Here is a 17,454-nt window from a genome sequence, read left to right as displayed (position 1 = left end):
TATTTTTAGATGGATATTTATTTATGAAACCCCCAGCCAGAGTGTGTCAAAGTTGCTTTTAAAATCAGAGCAATTTCTATATCTTGACATTCTTTGAAACCTTCATCTTGTACAGAAAACAGCTTTCAAAGATTTTTAAAATTGAAAAACACTGGTCAGCATTTGGTATGTGAATAAGTTACATTTAGACTGAAAACCTACCCTAAATTTTGAAACAGCTGGAGGTTTATTCATATAACAATCAGATATCCGTTTTGGAAAGTTACATGGAAAATATGACCATATCACCAAAATACAGAAAGAGTGGCAGTTTCTGTTGCTCAGACTAAAATGTACACTTCTACTGGCTTCTGATGTTACACATAGCAATAATATTTTAAGCTCCAGAATGAGGGGTGTTCTAAAACCTGATTAAGTGTTTTTATATAACAAAGTGTTCAGATTTCCATTTGCATTTTTATAAACTGATTATGGAGATTCTCAGATTCCTGCTAGTCATCCAAGAAAAAGTAGTTTCCACTCTTCTTTTGTTCCACATCCTTTAAAAACAAAAAAAACCAAACCCATAAGTCAGCATACTTTCCCCATTTAGAAAACTCATGGACAAACTAAATTTGACATGCTGAAATAAAGTATAAATTCAAGTACTACAATTTGGGGGGTAAAAATAATTAAGACCAGCAACCTTGACTTTGCATCTTAATTCCATTTTGCCCGCTATGCAGCAAAGTACAAAGAAGGTATCAAGTTATTTTTCACTTCATTACTTATATTTCAGGCTCTTACTTTATTAGATAAAAATTGTGTTTAACCTGCTCGAAGGCAGTTTCTTACCTTGATTGAATTGAGTTTGTTTATTCTTGGTCTGAAATTGTTAGGGTCTCTTCTGAAAGTAATTTCAAGCTGAGACAAAAATTTATTCATACCAGCCAAAAGAGTCTGAGGACTATATAATAAAAAAAAGAGAGAGAGAGGGGGGGATTAAGTGGTGCACAAATATGAGTTAGTACACCTCGCATGATGTCTACTCAGGGTTCAAGTTAAGCTTCAACCAAGCTTTAGAGGTTAGGCAGCTAAATAAATTGCCTGGTTTACAGAGGGTTCAAGCTCCTTCAATTCCACTTGGATTCCTAACTGGTTTTACAGGCCCACCCTTCAGGTTCTTAAATCTGAATATTGTAGCATTTGTCCTCTTAGTCTTAATACAAGCATAAAGACTTCAGTTATTGTCAACAGTCCACACCTCCTACTATACTTGCTAGTGCAGTCCACGTTGACAATGTAAAAAGTAACGGGGGGGCATAGGGATGGACAAATTATCTTGTTTTGTAAGTAAGACAGTCATAACAATACATGGAATTTCAGCTCTGTTGTAAACACTTGAACATAGGAACATACAACTCACTCATCTTTTGTATCAAGTTAACTAAAAAAAATATTTCAAGAGACAACACACGGGTAACCCAGCAAAAGCTATGTTTAAATATAATCAGAAAAAAATAGAAAACAAAGTCCAGTCACTTTAGAATTAGGTGCTGGATGCCCCAGCATATTATCATCCTTGAGTGCTCTATTAGGATCTTCATAGTCCAGTGGCACCACTGATAGTTTTGGCTCAATATTATACGTTTTAAATACTATATGTAATTGGGCTAGTTTAAAAAGGTAGATTTTCAGTATGGCTGTTCCTAATACCTTCTCTGAATAAATTCGCTGTCATTCAAAGTAGGGCTGTCAAGCAATTAAAAAATTGCAATTAATAAATTTAATTATGATTAATGAAACTTAATAGAATACCATTTCACTATTGTTTGTTTCCTACATTTTCAAATATATTGATTTAAATTATAAAAATACAAAGTGTAATAATAAATATAAAGTGAGCACTGTACAAATATTTGCACTATAAAAACCAAAAGAAATAGTATTTTTCAATTCACCTCTCAAGTACTGTTGTGGTCTCCAACCTTTTTATGCACAAGATCACTTTTTGAATTTAAGTGCAACCCAGGATCTTCCCTGTCCCTTCCTGAGGCCCCACCCATTTCCCAAAGCCTCACCCTGGTCACTCCATCCATCCTCACTCACTTTCACTGGAGTGGGGCAGGTGGTTGGGGTTCGGGAGGGGGTGCAGGCTCTGAGGCGTTTGGAGTGTGGAAGGAAGCTCTGGGCTAAGCCTGGGGCAGGGGGTTGGGGCGCAGGAGGGGGCTCTGGGTTGTGGTGCAGGAAGAGGTACAGGGTGCTAGCTCCGGGAGGGGGCTCAGGGCTAGGAGTTGGGGTGCAGGCTCCCTGCCTGCCCCACCCCACGCTGCTCCTGGAGGAAGCGGCCAGCACCCTCCCCGGGGTGTGGGGGCATGTGGCTCCACTCACTGCTCCTCTCTGCAGCCCCTGCCTCTGCAGCTCCCATTGGCTGGGAATGGGGAACTGCAGCAAATGGGAGTTGTAGGGGTGGTGCCTACAAAGGGACAGTGCAGAGCCATACACCTTGGGGCTGAAAGGGCATGGGGCCAAGGCCAGCAGGGAGCCCTGCTGCCCCACTGGACTTTTAGCAGCTGGAGATCACGATCGACTGGGAGAGTCTCCAGGATTGACCAGTCCATCATGATCTACGGGTTGGTGACCACTGCTTAGTACAATTTCTTTATCATTGAAGTTGAACTTACAATGTAGAATTATGTCCGAAAAAAATAACTGCATTCAAAAATAAAAAAATTTAGCCTGCAAGTACACTCAGTCCTACTTCTTGTTCAACCACTCACTCACACAAACAAGTTTGTTTAGGAGATAATGCTGCCCGCTTCTTGTTTACAGTGTCACCTGAAAATGAGAACAGATGTTTGCAGAGCACTGTTATAGCTGGCATCGCAAGATATTTTTATGCCAGATGCGCTAAAGAGTCATATGTCCCTTCATGCTTCAACCACCATTCCTGAGGACATGCATCCATGCTGATGATGGATTCTGCACAATAACCGTCCAAAGCAGTGTAGACTGACATGTTCATTTTAATCATCTGAGTCCAATGCCACTGGCAGAAGGCTGATTTTCTTTTCTGGTGGTTTGGGTTCCGCATCGGAGTGTTGCTCTTTTAAGACTTCTGAAAGCATGCTCCACACCTTGTCCCTCTCAGATTCTGGAAGGTGCTTCAGAGTCCTAAACCTTGGGTTGAGTGCTATAGCTATTTTTAGAAATCTCACATTGGTGCCTTCTTTGCATTTTGTCAAATCTGAAGTGAAAGTGTTCTTAAAAATGAACATGTGCTGGGTCATCATCCGAGACTGCTATAACATGAAATATATGGCAGAATGCAGGTAAAACGGAGCAGGGTACATACAATTTTCCCCAAAGGAGTTCAGTCACAAATTTAATCAACTTTAAAAAAAAAACAAAACCCAAGTGTCATCAGCATGGAAGCATGTCCTCTGGAATGGTGGCTAAACCATGAAGGGGCATAGGAATGCTTAGCATATCTGGCACGTAAATATCTTGCAGTGCCGGCTACAAAAAAGTGCCATGCGAACGCCTGTTCTCACTTTCAGGTAACATTGTAAATAAGAAGCAGTAAGCATTATCTCTTGCAAAATGTAAGCAAACTTGTTTATTTTAGTGTTTGGCTGAACAAGAAGTAGGACTGAGTAGACTCATAGACACTAATCATAGAATATCAGGGTTGGAAGGAACCTCAAGAGGTCATCTAGTCCAAACCCCTGCTTAAAGAAGGACCAATCCCCAGACAGATTTTTGCTCCAGATCCCTAAATGGCACCTTCAAGGACTGAACTCACAACCCTCGGTTTAGCAGGCCAATGCTCAAACCACTGAGCTCTCTCCCCCCCCCAAGTTATACATTGTTTTGTTTTTGAGCGCAGTTATGTAACAAAACAATCTACCTTTGTAAGTTACACTTTCATGATAAAGAGATTGCACTACAGTACTTGTATGAGGTGAACTGAAAACTATTTATCATTTTTACAGTACAAATATTTGTAATCAAATATAAAGTGAGTACTGTACACTTTGTACTGTAATTAAATAAATATATTTGAAAATTAGAAAAACATCCAAAATAGTTAATAAATGTCAACTGGCATTCTATTGTTTAAGAGTGCTATTAAAAATGCGATTTTTTTTTTGAGTTAATAGAGTGAGTTAACTGCCATTAAATCGACAGGCCTAATTCAATGCATATTGTTGATATCAAAATGCACCAGAAGTTATTTATAGGAACTAAGTAACAACTTTATCAGCATGCCACATTTTAAGAGCTTTCCAATTACAGTGTTACACTTCAGAAGCTTGCCTAGGTATGCGGTATTTTATCATTTGGTTTGTATTTCACACACCTTATTGCTCACGTGTCTAGAAAAAGATCCCTCAGCTCATTCCTTCCTACCTGTAAAAAAACATCTGAAAATAATTCTTCCAGAGGTTGTTAGCTTCTCCATAGTACTTTTTTTTTTTATTATTTACACTGATGCTATTTATGTGTTCAGATTTTTGTATATTGCTGTTTTCTAGATAGCAATTTATTTTGATTGCTGTGCAGTGAACCTAGTTGCTTGGGGGGTACTATACAAATTAATGGTAAAAATATTGACAATAATTTAGTTCTATACATTGATCTTTTCTAAGATAACTAAGGACAAAGTTAACATTAGCCTGTTACCTGTTTGCAAGTGTGTTCTTGGATGGAATACCATCGAAGACAATGACACGATCTGCTAGATAGGTCGCCATGATAAAGTCATGCTCTACCACAAAGGCTGTTTTTTTAGCATGGAGAATGAAACTGAAATAGAACAAAAATATTTGTGAGATATTTGGAAATAAACCTTTAACAACAAAAGTTAATGAAAGCTTTCCCTGTCCTATGTGTACACGTTACCGTTTGACAACTCTAGCAGCCATTAGACGCTGTTCAGAGTCCAAATATGCTGAAGGTTCATCTATTAGGTAGACATCAGCAGGCTTACCAAGACAGAGAGCTAGTGCAACACGCTGCAACTCACCACCAGACAATGTCTGCACCTGTTAGGAGTAATAACATTTAACAATATTTAATTGTGGGCATTAAAGAATCATAAAAAATATGTCAAATGTCTCAGTGGGTTAATACCTCTTGATCAATGATGTTTTCTATCTGAAGAGGCTTCATTACATCAGTCACAAACTGTGGGTGTGTATAGGCATCTCGGATCTTCTCATGGAGCAGCTGACGGACACTTCCCTATTCAAGACAAAGTGACTACTTAGTTTGCTTCACTGCACCATGGAAAGGTAAAAAGATTAAAATATTTAAATATAGTGTTTTTTAAATTCAAAGCAGACAGGATTTATGTTGGAAATGTATATATACACAACATAAGTGTAAGTGACACAAAGAACCTAAACTTACTGTGGACTTAGGACTGATTTTCTGTGGCTTGTAACTGACATTTAGAACTGGTACCTCACCTATAAATATAATTATGTAGTCAAAACAATGGCCACCAAAATAAAATTGTCAAAATATGCTTCAAATTGATACATTAAACAATACCTCCTTCATCAGGTGCAAGTCTTCCTGCAAGCATTCTGATAAATGTAGTTTTGCCAGTTCCTAACAAACAAAAGTTTCATGTTATATATAGGACGTTACTTTAGACTGTCATTGCTGCAGTCTATTAACTAATCTCTGGAGCTTTCTTTAATACCTTCAATAGCATCATGTTTAAATAAGTGCAACTTTATATATACATATGTTTATAAAAATGGGAATTCTCAAAGCAGTCTGTACTCTGTTCAGTGAATACCTGCTGCAGATCTTAAAGAGCTGGCCAGTCACATGATGCTGGGGCTCATTCTTATTTCCAGTTGTTAAACTGCATCACAAAAACTTCTTAAAAAACTTTCCCATCCAAGTCACTAATGTAGTTCCTACGCATGTAGGAACAGCACAGGATCATAAACAGGAGAGTTGGTCCATAGGACAATCTCTGTATTACATACAGTACACCACATGGAAAGAACATTTTAGAAGGAACTTAGGGTGATAACCCTTTGCCCAAAAACTGCTATTTTTCCTGTACACAGTTTTATGCAGTGGTAATAAAAGTTCAACTTTCTTTGTAGGACTGGCTAACAGGTCTGTATTAGAGACAGTGTATTAGGTTGTTTGGAGTTGAGAAGCAGGGTATGCACTGCATTACAGGCAGTGACCTAGTGGATAGCACTGGACTGGGACTCGGGAGACCTTGGTTCTATTCCCTGCTCGGCTACTCAAGTCACTGCTCGGTGCCTCAGTTTCCTTATCTGTAAAATGGGTATAATGAGGCTTACCTCCTTTGTAAAGCACTTTGTGATCTACTTATGAAAAGCACTACATACGAGCGAGGTACTATTACAGACTGACAGCAGTACTCCCATTAATGTGTTTAAATAGGGTACGTTTACAACTAGAAACATCATTAGATTTAGTAAGGAAGATCTGTTCTTAGATTATGTGCACAATATCAGAACTGTTCAAAGGCACCGTTTTTAATAAGATACTGTTCTTTTATTTTCCTGGATCCTGACCTCAATACCACACAGACTTATTTTTAATAGTGTTTAGCACACCACATTAGATTCACTAATTTCTACATAGGAGAATACTCACCATTTTCCCCTAGCATCACCATGATTTCTGAGTCAGTAAATTCTCCAGCTACTATTGCTAGTTCGAATTCTCCCATCTTTTTTTTCATTCCTGGATATTTATACATACACATCTTCTTAACTTCTTCTTCATTAGCTGTCTCAGCCACTTTAAAAACCAGAGATGCATCTCGAAATCTTAAATTTTCTGTTGGAACGTAACCATCCAAGAAAATGTTTATGCCTATGAGAAAAAAAGTGAGCTACATTAGTAAAATCATGTGTAAAAAAACCCCTAAAACTCCATGGACATTTAGTCCTTGATTGTAAGTATCAGATGGACCAGGGATTGATAATGACTAAAGTCCTGTGTCCTATGTGGCATGTTAGACTTAAAAGTCCTTGTTGAATAATTTATTAGCAAGAAATTGGAAATTATGTAGCAAAGTTAAATGAAACTTTTTACAACCTCTATTAGAATAACTGTAAAATCTCAAATACATAAACAATGCATTTTATTTACACCGCAGTAAGACTCAAGAGCTAGGGGGAAAAACAAAACAAAACCTAAAACCACTCAGAAAACCCAGTTCGCAGGGAATTTCAACATTTTGGAAACTGGTTTTGTTAACCAACTTTCTGTTTGACATTTCACATGAACCGGAAATTAAAAAATAAAAAAAAAATTGGCCTGGAAACTCCATTACATGGTGTTTCTAAAACAAAATAGGCTCTCCACAATCTCAGCAGCTGCTGACTGAAACTGACATAATTCTTGTAAGTTTCACAGCTCTCCACACCCCCATAGTAGAAGTGAAATGACAAGAAAGGAGTTTGTGCCTTCCCTTATTGTAATGCTCCTCCTAAGCACGGCAGGAATGATGCTATGCTCCTAAGCAAGTTTGCTCCTTGCTCCCCCAGATGGCCCCTCTTCCCCTATTCTGAGTAACTATTCAGTGAAGTAGGTTACTTTCATCTTTGCTGCCCTGAATCTCTAAAGATCTTCCTTTAGTTGTTTCCAATTCTTCATTGCCTTGAATTCAGCCCAGGTCAATAGTGGCTAAGTCAGTATAATCTGACAACTGTTCCACAGCTTTCTGATTGTAGTAGTCAATGGAGTTACATCTGTTATAGTCATAATATAGATCACTTTTCTTTGACTCTAGATGCAAGACTGAATGTTTCCAGAGCATAGCCAGCTCAACTGAACTCATATCTCAACCTGTGTCCTGTCTATTGTTTTTTGGAGGCAGGGAGGGTGTTGTGCCCCCCCCCTCCTTTGTTTAAATCTCTATCTTACAAACAAACAATCCATGGTATCAAACTCATTCTATGGAGAGAAAGCCAAACTGCATTTTTAATTATGGCTTGTGGGTTGGAGTACAAGTTTAGGGTTATCTATATAGTATTGGTACATACTAGAACTCCCCAACTGATGTCAATGAAAGCTGTGCACAAAAAGCAATGTTAGACTATGACCTTTGTCCTAATTCAACTTTCAGTTAATAATTACCTTATTACATTCAGCATACCTCAATAGGAAGTTATGCTCACCTTAGGACCACCAGTATTTCCACTCCTTGTTTCTCCCCTCACAGGGGCCTTTGAGGGTATGTCTACACTGCAATGAAACATCTGTGGCTGGCCCACATCAGCTGACTCAGGCTCATGGGCTGTAAAACTGTGGTGTAGATGCTTGGGTCCAACATCTACACTGCAATTTTAGAGCCCCATAGCTAGGGCCCTACCAAATTCACAGCCATGAAAAACACATCATGGATGTGAACTCTGGTCTTGTGTGTTTTTACCCTATACCATACAGATTTCATGGGGGAGACCAGCGTTTATCAAATTGGAAGTCCTGACCCAAAAGGGAGTTGCAGGGGTGAGGTGTTACAAAGTTATTATAGGGGTGGGGAAAGGTATCATGATATTGCGCTGACTTCAGAGAGCAGCGGCTGTTGTCTGGTCACCCAGCTCTGAAGGCAGCACCCCACCAGCAGCAGCATTGAAGTAAGGGTGGTAATACCATACCATGCCACCCTTACATCTGTGCTGCTGCTGGCGGTGGCTATGCCTTCAGATCTGGGTTCCCGAGCAGCTGTCGCTCTCCAGCTCTGAAGGCAGTGCCGCCGCCAGCAGCAGCGCCGCAAGCCCCCGTACAATAACCTTGTTCCCCCCCACCCAAACTCCTTTTTGGGCCAGGGCCCCTACAATTACAACACCGTGAAATTTCAGATGCAAGTAGCTGAAATCATGAAATTTACAATTTTTAGAATCCTATGACTGTGAAATTGACCAAAATGGACCATGAATTTGGTAGTGCCCGAAGCATAGCCTGAACCCTGTGAGCCAAAGTCAACTGACGTGGGCCAGCCATGGGTGTATAACTGCAGTGTAAACATACCCCAAGTCTTCTTCCCTGTCCTGCAGCAGCTCCTAGTTCCAACTTCTACCGCCCCATAGGCTTCACTCCCAGCTCTTTATTTATTCCATCCATAAAAGTGATCAGCAATTAAATAGTTAATGTTGACATGCATAGCACATTTTGTTTAGAAAAAGAGGCTTTAAAATTCTGCATTTTAAAAGATATATTTGCTTAAAATGACAATGCCTATCACACTGTGTGTGCTTGCTCATTTGGTTTTTTGGGAGGGCAAGAGGAATGAGGGTTGGAGAGACCCATGGGTCAGGAGTTACCTTCTCTTACACTGAAAGGCATAGTGACGACACCATAAGCACTTGGCACACCATACAGGCAGCAGATAAAGTCAGAGAGATAATCTAACACACTCAGATCATGCTCTACAACAATGATATATCTGAAAAATAAAACCAAAATTATTTGTTAAACTCTACAAAAGAAAGAATGAGATTTGTGTATGTTTGTTTTTGTTTCTGTCAATGGAAAAAATAGTTTGATATAAAATGAAATAAGTACACTTGAGATTTTGCTACTAGTCTCACATACCAAGACATCATCAATATTTTGTTAATTTTAACAATACAATATGGATTCTTAGTTTTAAGCTAATACGAGTAAAATTCAAACTTCTCACAGTACAAATGTTTTGCTAAATGCTCAATAAATGGATAGTGGGAGCAACAACTCTGGAAGTTTACTCTCCATTTGAGCTGACAACTTCTTTACATAAAGTAGCTGAAAAGACAGTTTGGTCAGGGGGAAAATAAAACCACAAATATTTGGAGGATGTAAATCCTGGGGGGGAGAAAGGGGGAAGAGAGACGTGTATTTATAAATAGTGTTGGGGTGAAATTAAGAAAAAGGAAAATTTAGGATGACTAAGGAAAAAGTAATCCTGACAATGCAATCTGTTGAACTGTCTTCAAAAGTAGACTAGACAAAACATATTAGAAAATATACTATAAGAAAATCTGCATTAGCAAGGAGATTGAAGAGTCAGTCAGTCTATGAACTACAATCTAATGTCATTAAAATCTAAGAATGTTAAATTTATACTTACCTGTCTGGGTTTATTAAAGATCGAATAGTAATGGCAGCCTTCAGACGCTGCTTAACATCTAGGTAGCTAGAAGGTTCATCAAACATGAAGCTATCCCAAAGAGAGGGGAAAATAATCAATGAAGATATATTTTTAATCTTCCATTTCGATAACATCTTAAAATCTAACCTGTAAACCAGGGGTTTCAAAGTCCCAGCCCGCGGGCCATCTGTAGCCCGAGAACCTCCCCACTGCGGCCCGCGGACGAGTGACGCATGCAGACATGCTGCTGGCAATGTCTGCTGCAGGCACCGCCCCCCGCATCTCCCATTGGCTGAGGGAGAGGGACAGAGGTACCATCATTAGTCACCGGGCAGAGTCAGCCATGGAGGCAACATCACTTTTTCCCCCCACAATGAATATAAACAAGTCAAAATACCAAACACAAGTATCCGACGCAAACCTTGCTGCAATCCTGAAGGTTTCAACTGCTCAGTCACTGATGCCAAACATCAACAAACTGACAGAACTGAAGCGTTGCCAGGTGTCTGGCAAACACTAAAAACTCTCTGGCAGGTGAAGAATTGTATAAAGTTGTATGACAGTTTTATTATTTCTAAGAAATTCTAAATAAAAAAATACAATATAAAATGTTTTCTTTTCTGAACACCATCTTCAGTGACATTATTGGCCTGCTGGGAGGATCTGAGGACTGGCATTGGCCCTAAGGTAAATTGAGTTTTAGACCCCTGCTGTAAACCATCTAAATTTACCCTCCAAGTTATATTTTAAAATGTCTATAGTAATATAAGAAAAAAAAATTTCTAGTGTGCTTCAACACTGTCCCTGATTCTACTGCCACCTACCATGTAAGGTTGTTAAACAGTCCAAATTAGCTATTCCCCATGCCAAAAATTCTGACTAAACTATACAGTGTTAGTTAGAAAGTCAACTATTTTAGCAATCCCATGACTTCTAATTCAGTTTAAATTTAAGCAGCCTTGGGACATGCACTGCAAAGTGCAAAAATACCAATTTTAAGAGAGAGTGGAATAAGGACTTCTTCCAAATCAGAAAACCACCAGTCTTCTGATCAGCTGGTCTTGAGAGCAGGAAAGCAAGGAGTCAGGTACCACTCGGAAGGGAATACGTGAAGGGAAGGGAATCTTAGTTGTGATAGATTAGCAGAGGCAGCAGTAGCTTGTTTGGCTGCCATTGGACATAACAGTAATTTCCTGGTTGCAAGGAAGGAATATTATCAAGTAGTAATACTAAACCTTGGCCTGGATAGACCCTAAACCCCAGAGGTCTCTGCTACGTGTGAGTGGATGAAAGAGCAAGGAACGATGAGAATTCCTATAAAAGAATCCCAGACACCAGTTGTGGGGAACTGGTAAAATATATGGCTGTTAAATGCAGGAACGTTTCTCATTTCATCAAAAGAAGTTCCCCTCTATGTGCTGCCATCCAGTCCCTACAAATAAAAATTACTGCACTCTAATATTAAGCACTAAATTTAAGAACAAATCCTGAAACAGCCTTTTGGGATTGAAGGTGCAATAGAAGTAAATGGAGCATACATATCGGCCCTCTGAATGCAAACGACAGCACAAGCAAATCTCTGAAGTTCTCCTCCTGAAAGGTCTTCAATGTTTCGTTCTTTCAGATGAGTTAAATCTGGTGACAAAGATTATTTGTTATGTCCAGCATATGTAAATTAAATAAGATGATAAATATCCTACTTTGAAACAAATTAGACAAAGTTTATGCTAGAGCAGGTATTGTAAAGCCTGCTCATAGATAATGTATTTAGTATATAGGGATCACAATAATGGTTGCAAAAGCCATAGCAAGACATAAAACTGCCAGCAACATTAAGTGGCAAATTTGTACTGCTGCTTTTGATCCCTATGCATGAAGAAATTTCCAGTTTTGGTTGCTGTTCTTGGACTTGTGCTTGAAGAAGTTTATTGGCCCTAACAAAAAAAAAAAAAATAAAAAATCAACAGTACTTGTTTTAAAAAGTTCCTAATGCAAGCAAATCCAAGACAGTAGACCTTAAAAATCGTATTATTTCAATTACCAACCAATATTTCAAAAACCGCTAAGACTATATAAAGCATTAAGTCTCATTTGAAAGCTGAAGATTCATCTTTGGGATAGCATTTTCTAGCTTCAATGGTTCTCAAGAGACAAGATGCTAAAATCTTGTCAGAATTGATTGGGTGAGAGTAACACATGCAAGTTAAAATTTATTCAAAAATTTTCCAAACTTGAAAAATAAATGTTTTATACCAGGGAAAGCTAAGAACCTCAGTTCCACAATGATGTGATTTATTAGTTTCTAATCCAGATTTGCAAGATACTAGACATCAAGAGTGTCATTAGCAGTTATTTTTAGCATTGGTCCAGAAATGAATATAATTGAGTCCTGGCCAAGTTCAGACCAATGTAAATTTCAATCCTTGACCTAGACATAATTTAAAGTTTTCCATTATGTTAGATAGTGATCATTTTAATTTTTAATGAATGTGAATTACTCAAAACTCTTTAAAGTTACTTTATGAACCATGGTCTTATCAATTTATTTATAGAACAAAGTCACTTGCCACCAATGTTCCCTGTAAACTGTGTGGAAGCGCAGCAATATTGTATGTATGGCATAGGTCAAAAACCATGCCTCTTATATCTCCCTCTGTGCAGTCCCAAGAGGGACATGGTGTGTCCCCCCAAGGTATATATGATCTCACCTCCAACCTGCAGGGGAAGTGGAAGCATCTCACCATCTCAGGAACATGCTCAGGCAGGGTTGGCTGGGATACATCTTGTGCACGAGATCAGGTGAGGGGCCCAGCTGGGTTCAGGGGCTCCAGAGCTGCAGCCTGATGGGGCCAAATCACCCCTACCCCTTGTCTATGGACAAGGTGGTTGCTGCTGCCAAGAGGTGGCGGTGGAGGGAAGTATGGACCTAGACCCCTTCCTGGGAGCATCTGGCAGGATGAGGTCCTTAAACCCCCAGCCTGGGGGGTGTCACCCTGACTGGGCTCCTAAGACTGCTGCTGCAGAGTTAATTGCTTCCCTTTGGGACCCCATGAATGGCAGGGAGGGGACAAATGTGTGATACTGGGCAGGAGCCACCCTAGGGCAGCCCTCATATGCACACACAACCCCTCCTGTAAACACTCCTCACTTAAACATGACATCTTGCCCACATTTCCACGGTATAAAACAAGGACAAAAATGCTGTGCTCAGTGGAGTTTGTAGCCTGGTCGGTTAAAAAGATAGATAGATAAATAAATAAATAGGAGGGAACATTGCTTACCAAGTTGCTTACATACAATAGTCTGTGTGTCAGTTTCATCCTTTCTGTCCAAAATAGACCCCACTGTCCCCTGCCAGGATAAAAGTAAGAATCAAACCTTTTCTAATATTTAAGCATTCAGATATTGCAAATAACCCAATATGAGCCTTTAAAGACAAAAAACACTATGTAAAAATGTTATGCTTTTCATGTGTTAATGGAGAGAAATTTCTCATGTTCTCTCTAACTGGTAAAATTTCTTACCTTTGCAGCTTTAGGGATCTGGTCCACATACTGAGGTTTTATGATAGCCTTGAGGTCATCTTCCAGGATCTTGGTGAAGTAGTTTTGCAACTCAGATCCTCGAAAGTAAGTCAAGATTTCTTGCCAATCAGGTGGATCCTACAGAGAAATTAGATATTAGGACTTTGAACATTTAAAATATGCAAATTCATTTAAGCTATTTGTAGATCTAAATATAAACTGAAATGTTTTAATTATAGAAGATTCCAAAACACAATATGTGAGTAGACATCAAAGATGCATGCAATAAAAACAGAACAGCCCCAAAAATGTCAGTCACTACTTCACTTACTTTCTATGCTTCCACTTAAATAGTTAATGACATGAAACACCTTAAGCTGTATAAGGAGTGCAGGTCCTTGTACTCTTTCAGGTGTGTGATGTCACTTACTCTTGCAAGAGAAAACACCCTAAATAGGTCTTGGCAGCAGAAACATGCAGTATCTTCAAGAAACAAAAAGTTAAAGGAGTGTAAGTAGTGTACTATGAATTTGTTTTAATAAGCCAGTGTCAGAAGTCAAACCACTTCATACGGAACGATGGATATGGGTCACTATTACTCAATTCTTTCACAAACTGAAATGTATACATTAGTCTTATGGTTGCCTGGGCTAAATGACAAAGGTTAGCCTGATAAAGTTTCACTTTACAGAAAGAGATCAAGAAAAATGTAATCTCCTACTTCCCAGCAGACAAAAAGTAAGAAAACATGAAACAGAGCAAAAATTAACGTGGGCAAAAAACTTGTTAAAAGGGAACTGCAACTCCTGGTTATCTTGGGAAGTCTGACTGGGCCCTCAGGGTACACTGGAGTGGAGATGGGGGAAGTGTTACTGAGCTAGACACCTCCAAAGTTCGAGCCACGTGCAGCACTGATATCAATGTGACAGTTGCAGGAAAAAGTTACAAGGACAGATTGAGCACATCATCATCATCAAATCATAATCACCTATTTCCCAAGCTCTATTTTTTACATACATCATATTTTCCAAGGTTTGGTTTCTGCTTTCCGGCTAGAATTTTCAAGGCAGTTGATTTTCCAATACCGTTGGTTCCAACCAATCCCAGTACTTCACCTGGACGAGGAATAGGCAACCTGTATATGAAGTCATATATTCAGTGTAATCCAAAATTCCCCACCACAATTAAATGCAAAATACTAGGGCACTTATTTTTCTTTTTACACTTGCTGAGTCATTCAACCCATTTCAGTGTCTCTACCTCAATATTGCTTGAAATTATATATATAAAAAAGCAAAAATTAAGGAGAAAAACATTTAAAACTATTGTTAGACCATAACCAGACACTACTAATTCCAAGTTTATCTATCTCCATTTTCTTTCAAAGAGAATCACTTTGAAGTGACACACTTGTACTCCAACTTCTTTATAATGCTTGTTAACAGAGAGAGTAAGAAAACATTTGGGGAGAGAAAGTTCTTGAGGTAAAGGCACAGGACTTGGAACACGGATCTAGGGTCTGCTACACATTTCTTGTGTGACTTTGAGCTAGTAACCCAACATTCTACCTATGTTTCACTATCTATAAAATTCAGGTGCTGTGAAGATCAATTAATAGATGTCTGCAAGAAGCTGACACACTAAAGTGAGGAATACCATAGACCTGCATAAACAAATAAAATGCTCCAATTCTAGAGACTGCTTTATGAGCGCTAGACCTGTTTTATTTATTATGTTTGTGTGTCATTCGTCTTGCCTTTCAAGATGATAGACCAGTAGTCATTTGTCTCAAGAATTTTAAATTACAGGTTTTTGATTCAGTTTATTATAACAGAAGTTCAAGGAGATTGTCAAATACTCATCTCCGATAACTTTTTTGGCTTAGTTTAACAACAAAAAGACTATGTATATAAAAAAACCCAGATAAATTCATCCTGTCACATCTCCAATAACATTGGAAGTTAGGAGTCCAGAATATTATATACATTTTACATTAATTTAAAATTGGATAGGGTAAAATAAAGTTGGGTTGAGGAAAAATAAAAGATACCTGTGAAGTTTGAAGGCATTGGCACAATATCTGTGTGTTGTTTCTTTCTCCAGGTTGCTAGGTAAGTTAACAATTGACAAGGCTCCAAAAGGACATTTCTATAATTTAAACAAATTTACTACTTACTAATGCACACTGTAACAATTCAATGCAGAACAAGTTACTCTGTATGGAAATTCTTCTAAGTTTAGTACTTCACGCCAAGCACGTCTTTTACAATTGTGAGTGCCACACCTCTTACCTTTAAGTAGGTCAGTACTAAATATTTATACATAAAATAACTCCTCACTTAACATTGTAGTTATCTTCCTGAAAAATGTGACTAAACAAAACCAAGTGAATCCAATTTCCCCATAAGAATTAATGTAAATGAAGGGGTTAAGTTCCAGGGAATTTTTTTTTCAACCACACAAAAGACATATTTATATTTTACAGGTTATATACACGCACACACAGTATAAGTTTTAAACAATTTAATACTGGTACACAGTGATGATTGCGAAGCTTGGTTGAGGTGGAGGAGTCAGAGGGTGGAATATTTCCCAGGGAATGCCTTACTGATAAATGATGAACTAGCAATTGGCTGAGCTCATAGTCTACAAGGCAGCAGGAATGGAGGGAGGGGAGAGAGAATCACAGAGAGACACACGTGTGTGTGTGTGTGTGGCGCATTTCCCCTTTAACTACACTGCCTTGTAAATTAGCACGCTCCCTCTGTCCTGAGCCCTGTCGTGTGTCCCCTCTGCTCTGTGGAAGATGGGGTAAGCAGGGTGAAGGAGCAGGGGGAGGGGGACATCCTGACATTAGCCCCCCTCTTCTTCCCCTCCTCCCCACACAGCAAGCAGGAGTCTCGGGGAGCAGCTCCAAGGCAGAGGGCAGAAGCAGCTGCAATTGCTAGCCTGCTGGGCAGCTGCTGCACAGGGAACTTAGGGGAGCAGGGAGCTGATAGGGAGGCTGCCGGTCCACCCTGGTTCCAAGTCCCCACCAGCTAGCTGCAACGGGCTGCTCTTCCCGCAAGCAGTGGACAAAGCAGGCAGCTGCCAAATGACGTTAGAAGGGAGCATTGCACAACTTTAAATGAGCATGTTCCCTAGTTGATCAGCAACATAACACCGAAACAATGTTAACCAGGACGACTTTAAGTGAGGAGTTACTGTTATTCTTAAATGTATTGATTTGCTAATATGTTTTTAAAAAATCCCTCGAAATGCTAACAGATTTACTAAGATTTTTTAACCACAGAAACTACCAAGAGAAGCGATCAATGTTCTGGTCGTTGCTAAAACTAAGCTCTCCTATAGATAACATTGATGGGGTCAAATTACATCATTTTCTGCGCTTAACAGAGAAACAGACAACATTTTCAAGGTGACTCCTATGCTCACTTTTTCAAAGCTAAATATGGCAATTTAAATACTGACTCTATAATATAAATAGAATTGGAAAGATTGGCTATTATTGGTAAATGTCTAAACATCAATTTCACTGCACACATACAAACCAATGGAAAAATATTTTCATTGATGATAATCAAAATATACAAATAGACAAAGTAAGAAAAATGCTGCTTGAGAACTTAATTTGATATAAGATTACTAGGTACGTTTTGACATGGTGACAATTTCTGTTTTAAAGGTTATAAAACAACTTTTTGAATCTCAATGTCTACTGTCATTAAATAATTGTCTGACCCCACCCCTTATTGTCTGACCCATAATTTTCCACAATTGTGAAAATTCAAATGAAAAATACTTAAAAAT

At 38.9% G+C, this 17,454-nt stretch overlaps 1 protein-coding gene across 3 annotated transcripts in view; it reads right to left on the bottom strand.

Annotated features, from left to right (window-relative positions):
• ABCE1 (ATP binding cassette subfamily E member 1) overlaps positions 1-17,454 on the bottom strand; it is a 29,114-nt gene continuing 11,660 nt past the window's right edge. For all 3 annotated transcript variants that reach the window (XM_039539360.1, XM_039539359.1, XM_039539358.1), the window contains 15 exons: positions 15,695-15,792; positions 14,662-14,779; positions 13,645-13,782; positions 13,402-13,471; positions 11,659-11,755; positions 10,100-10,189; positions 9,315-9,436; positions 6,637-6,858; positions 5,539-5,598; positions 5,395-5,453; positions 5,116-5,226; positions 4,885-5,027; positions 4,666-4,788; positions 835-946; positions 1-539 (listed from right to left, as the gene is read on the bottom strand). In XM_039539360.1, coding sequence (XP_039395294.1) covers positions 492-539; positions 835-946; positions 4,666-4,788; positions 4,885-5,027; positions 5,116-5,226; positions 5,395-5,453; positions 5,539-5,598; positions 6,637-6,858; positions 9,315-9,436; positions 10,100-10,189; positions 11,659-11,755; positions 13,402-13,471; positions 13,645-13,782; positions 14,662-14,779; positions 15,695-15,792 — 1,611 coding nt within the window. In that variant the 3' untranslated portion in view covers positions 1-491. The remainder of the gene's footprint in view (positions 540-834; positions 947-4,665; positions 4,789-4,884; positions 5,028-5,115; positions 5,227-5,394; positions 5,454-5,538; positions 5,599-6,636; positions 6,859-9,314; positions 9,437-10,099; positions 10,190-11,658; positions 11,756-13,401; positions 13,472-13,644; positions 13,783-14,661; positions 14,780-15,694; positions 15,793-17,454) is intronic.

Source organism: Mauremys reevesii, linkage group 5, assembly GCF_016161935.1.
Source record: "Mauremys reevesii isolate NIE-2019 linkage group 5, ASM1616193v1, whole genome shotgun sequence".
NCBI lineage: Eukaryota > Metazoa > Chordata > Testudines > Geoemydidae > Mauremys > Mauremys reevesii.
This window is presented reverse-complemented; position numbering and strand designations above follow the sequence as displayed.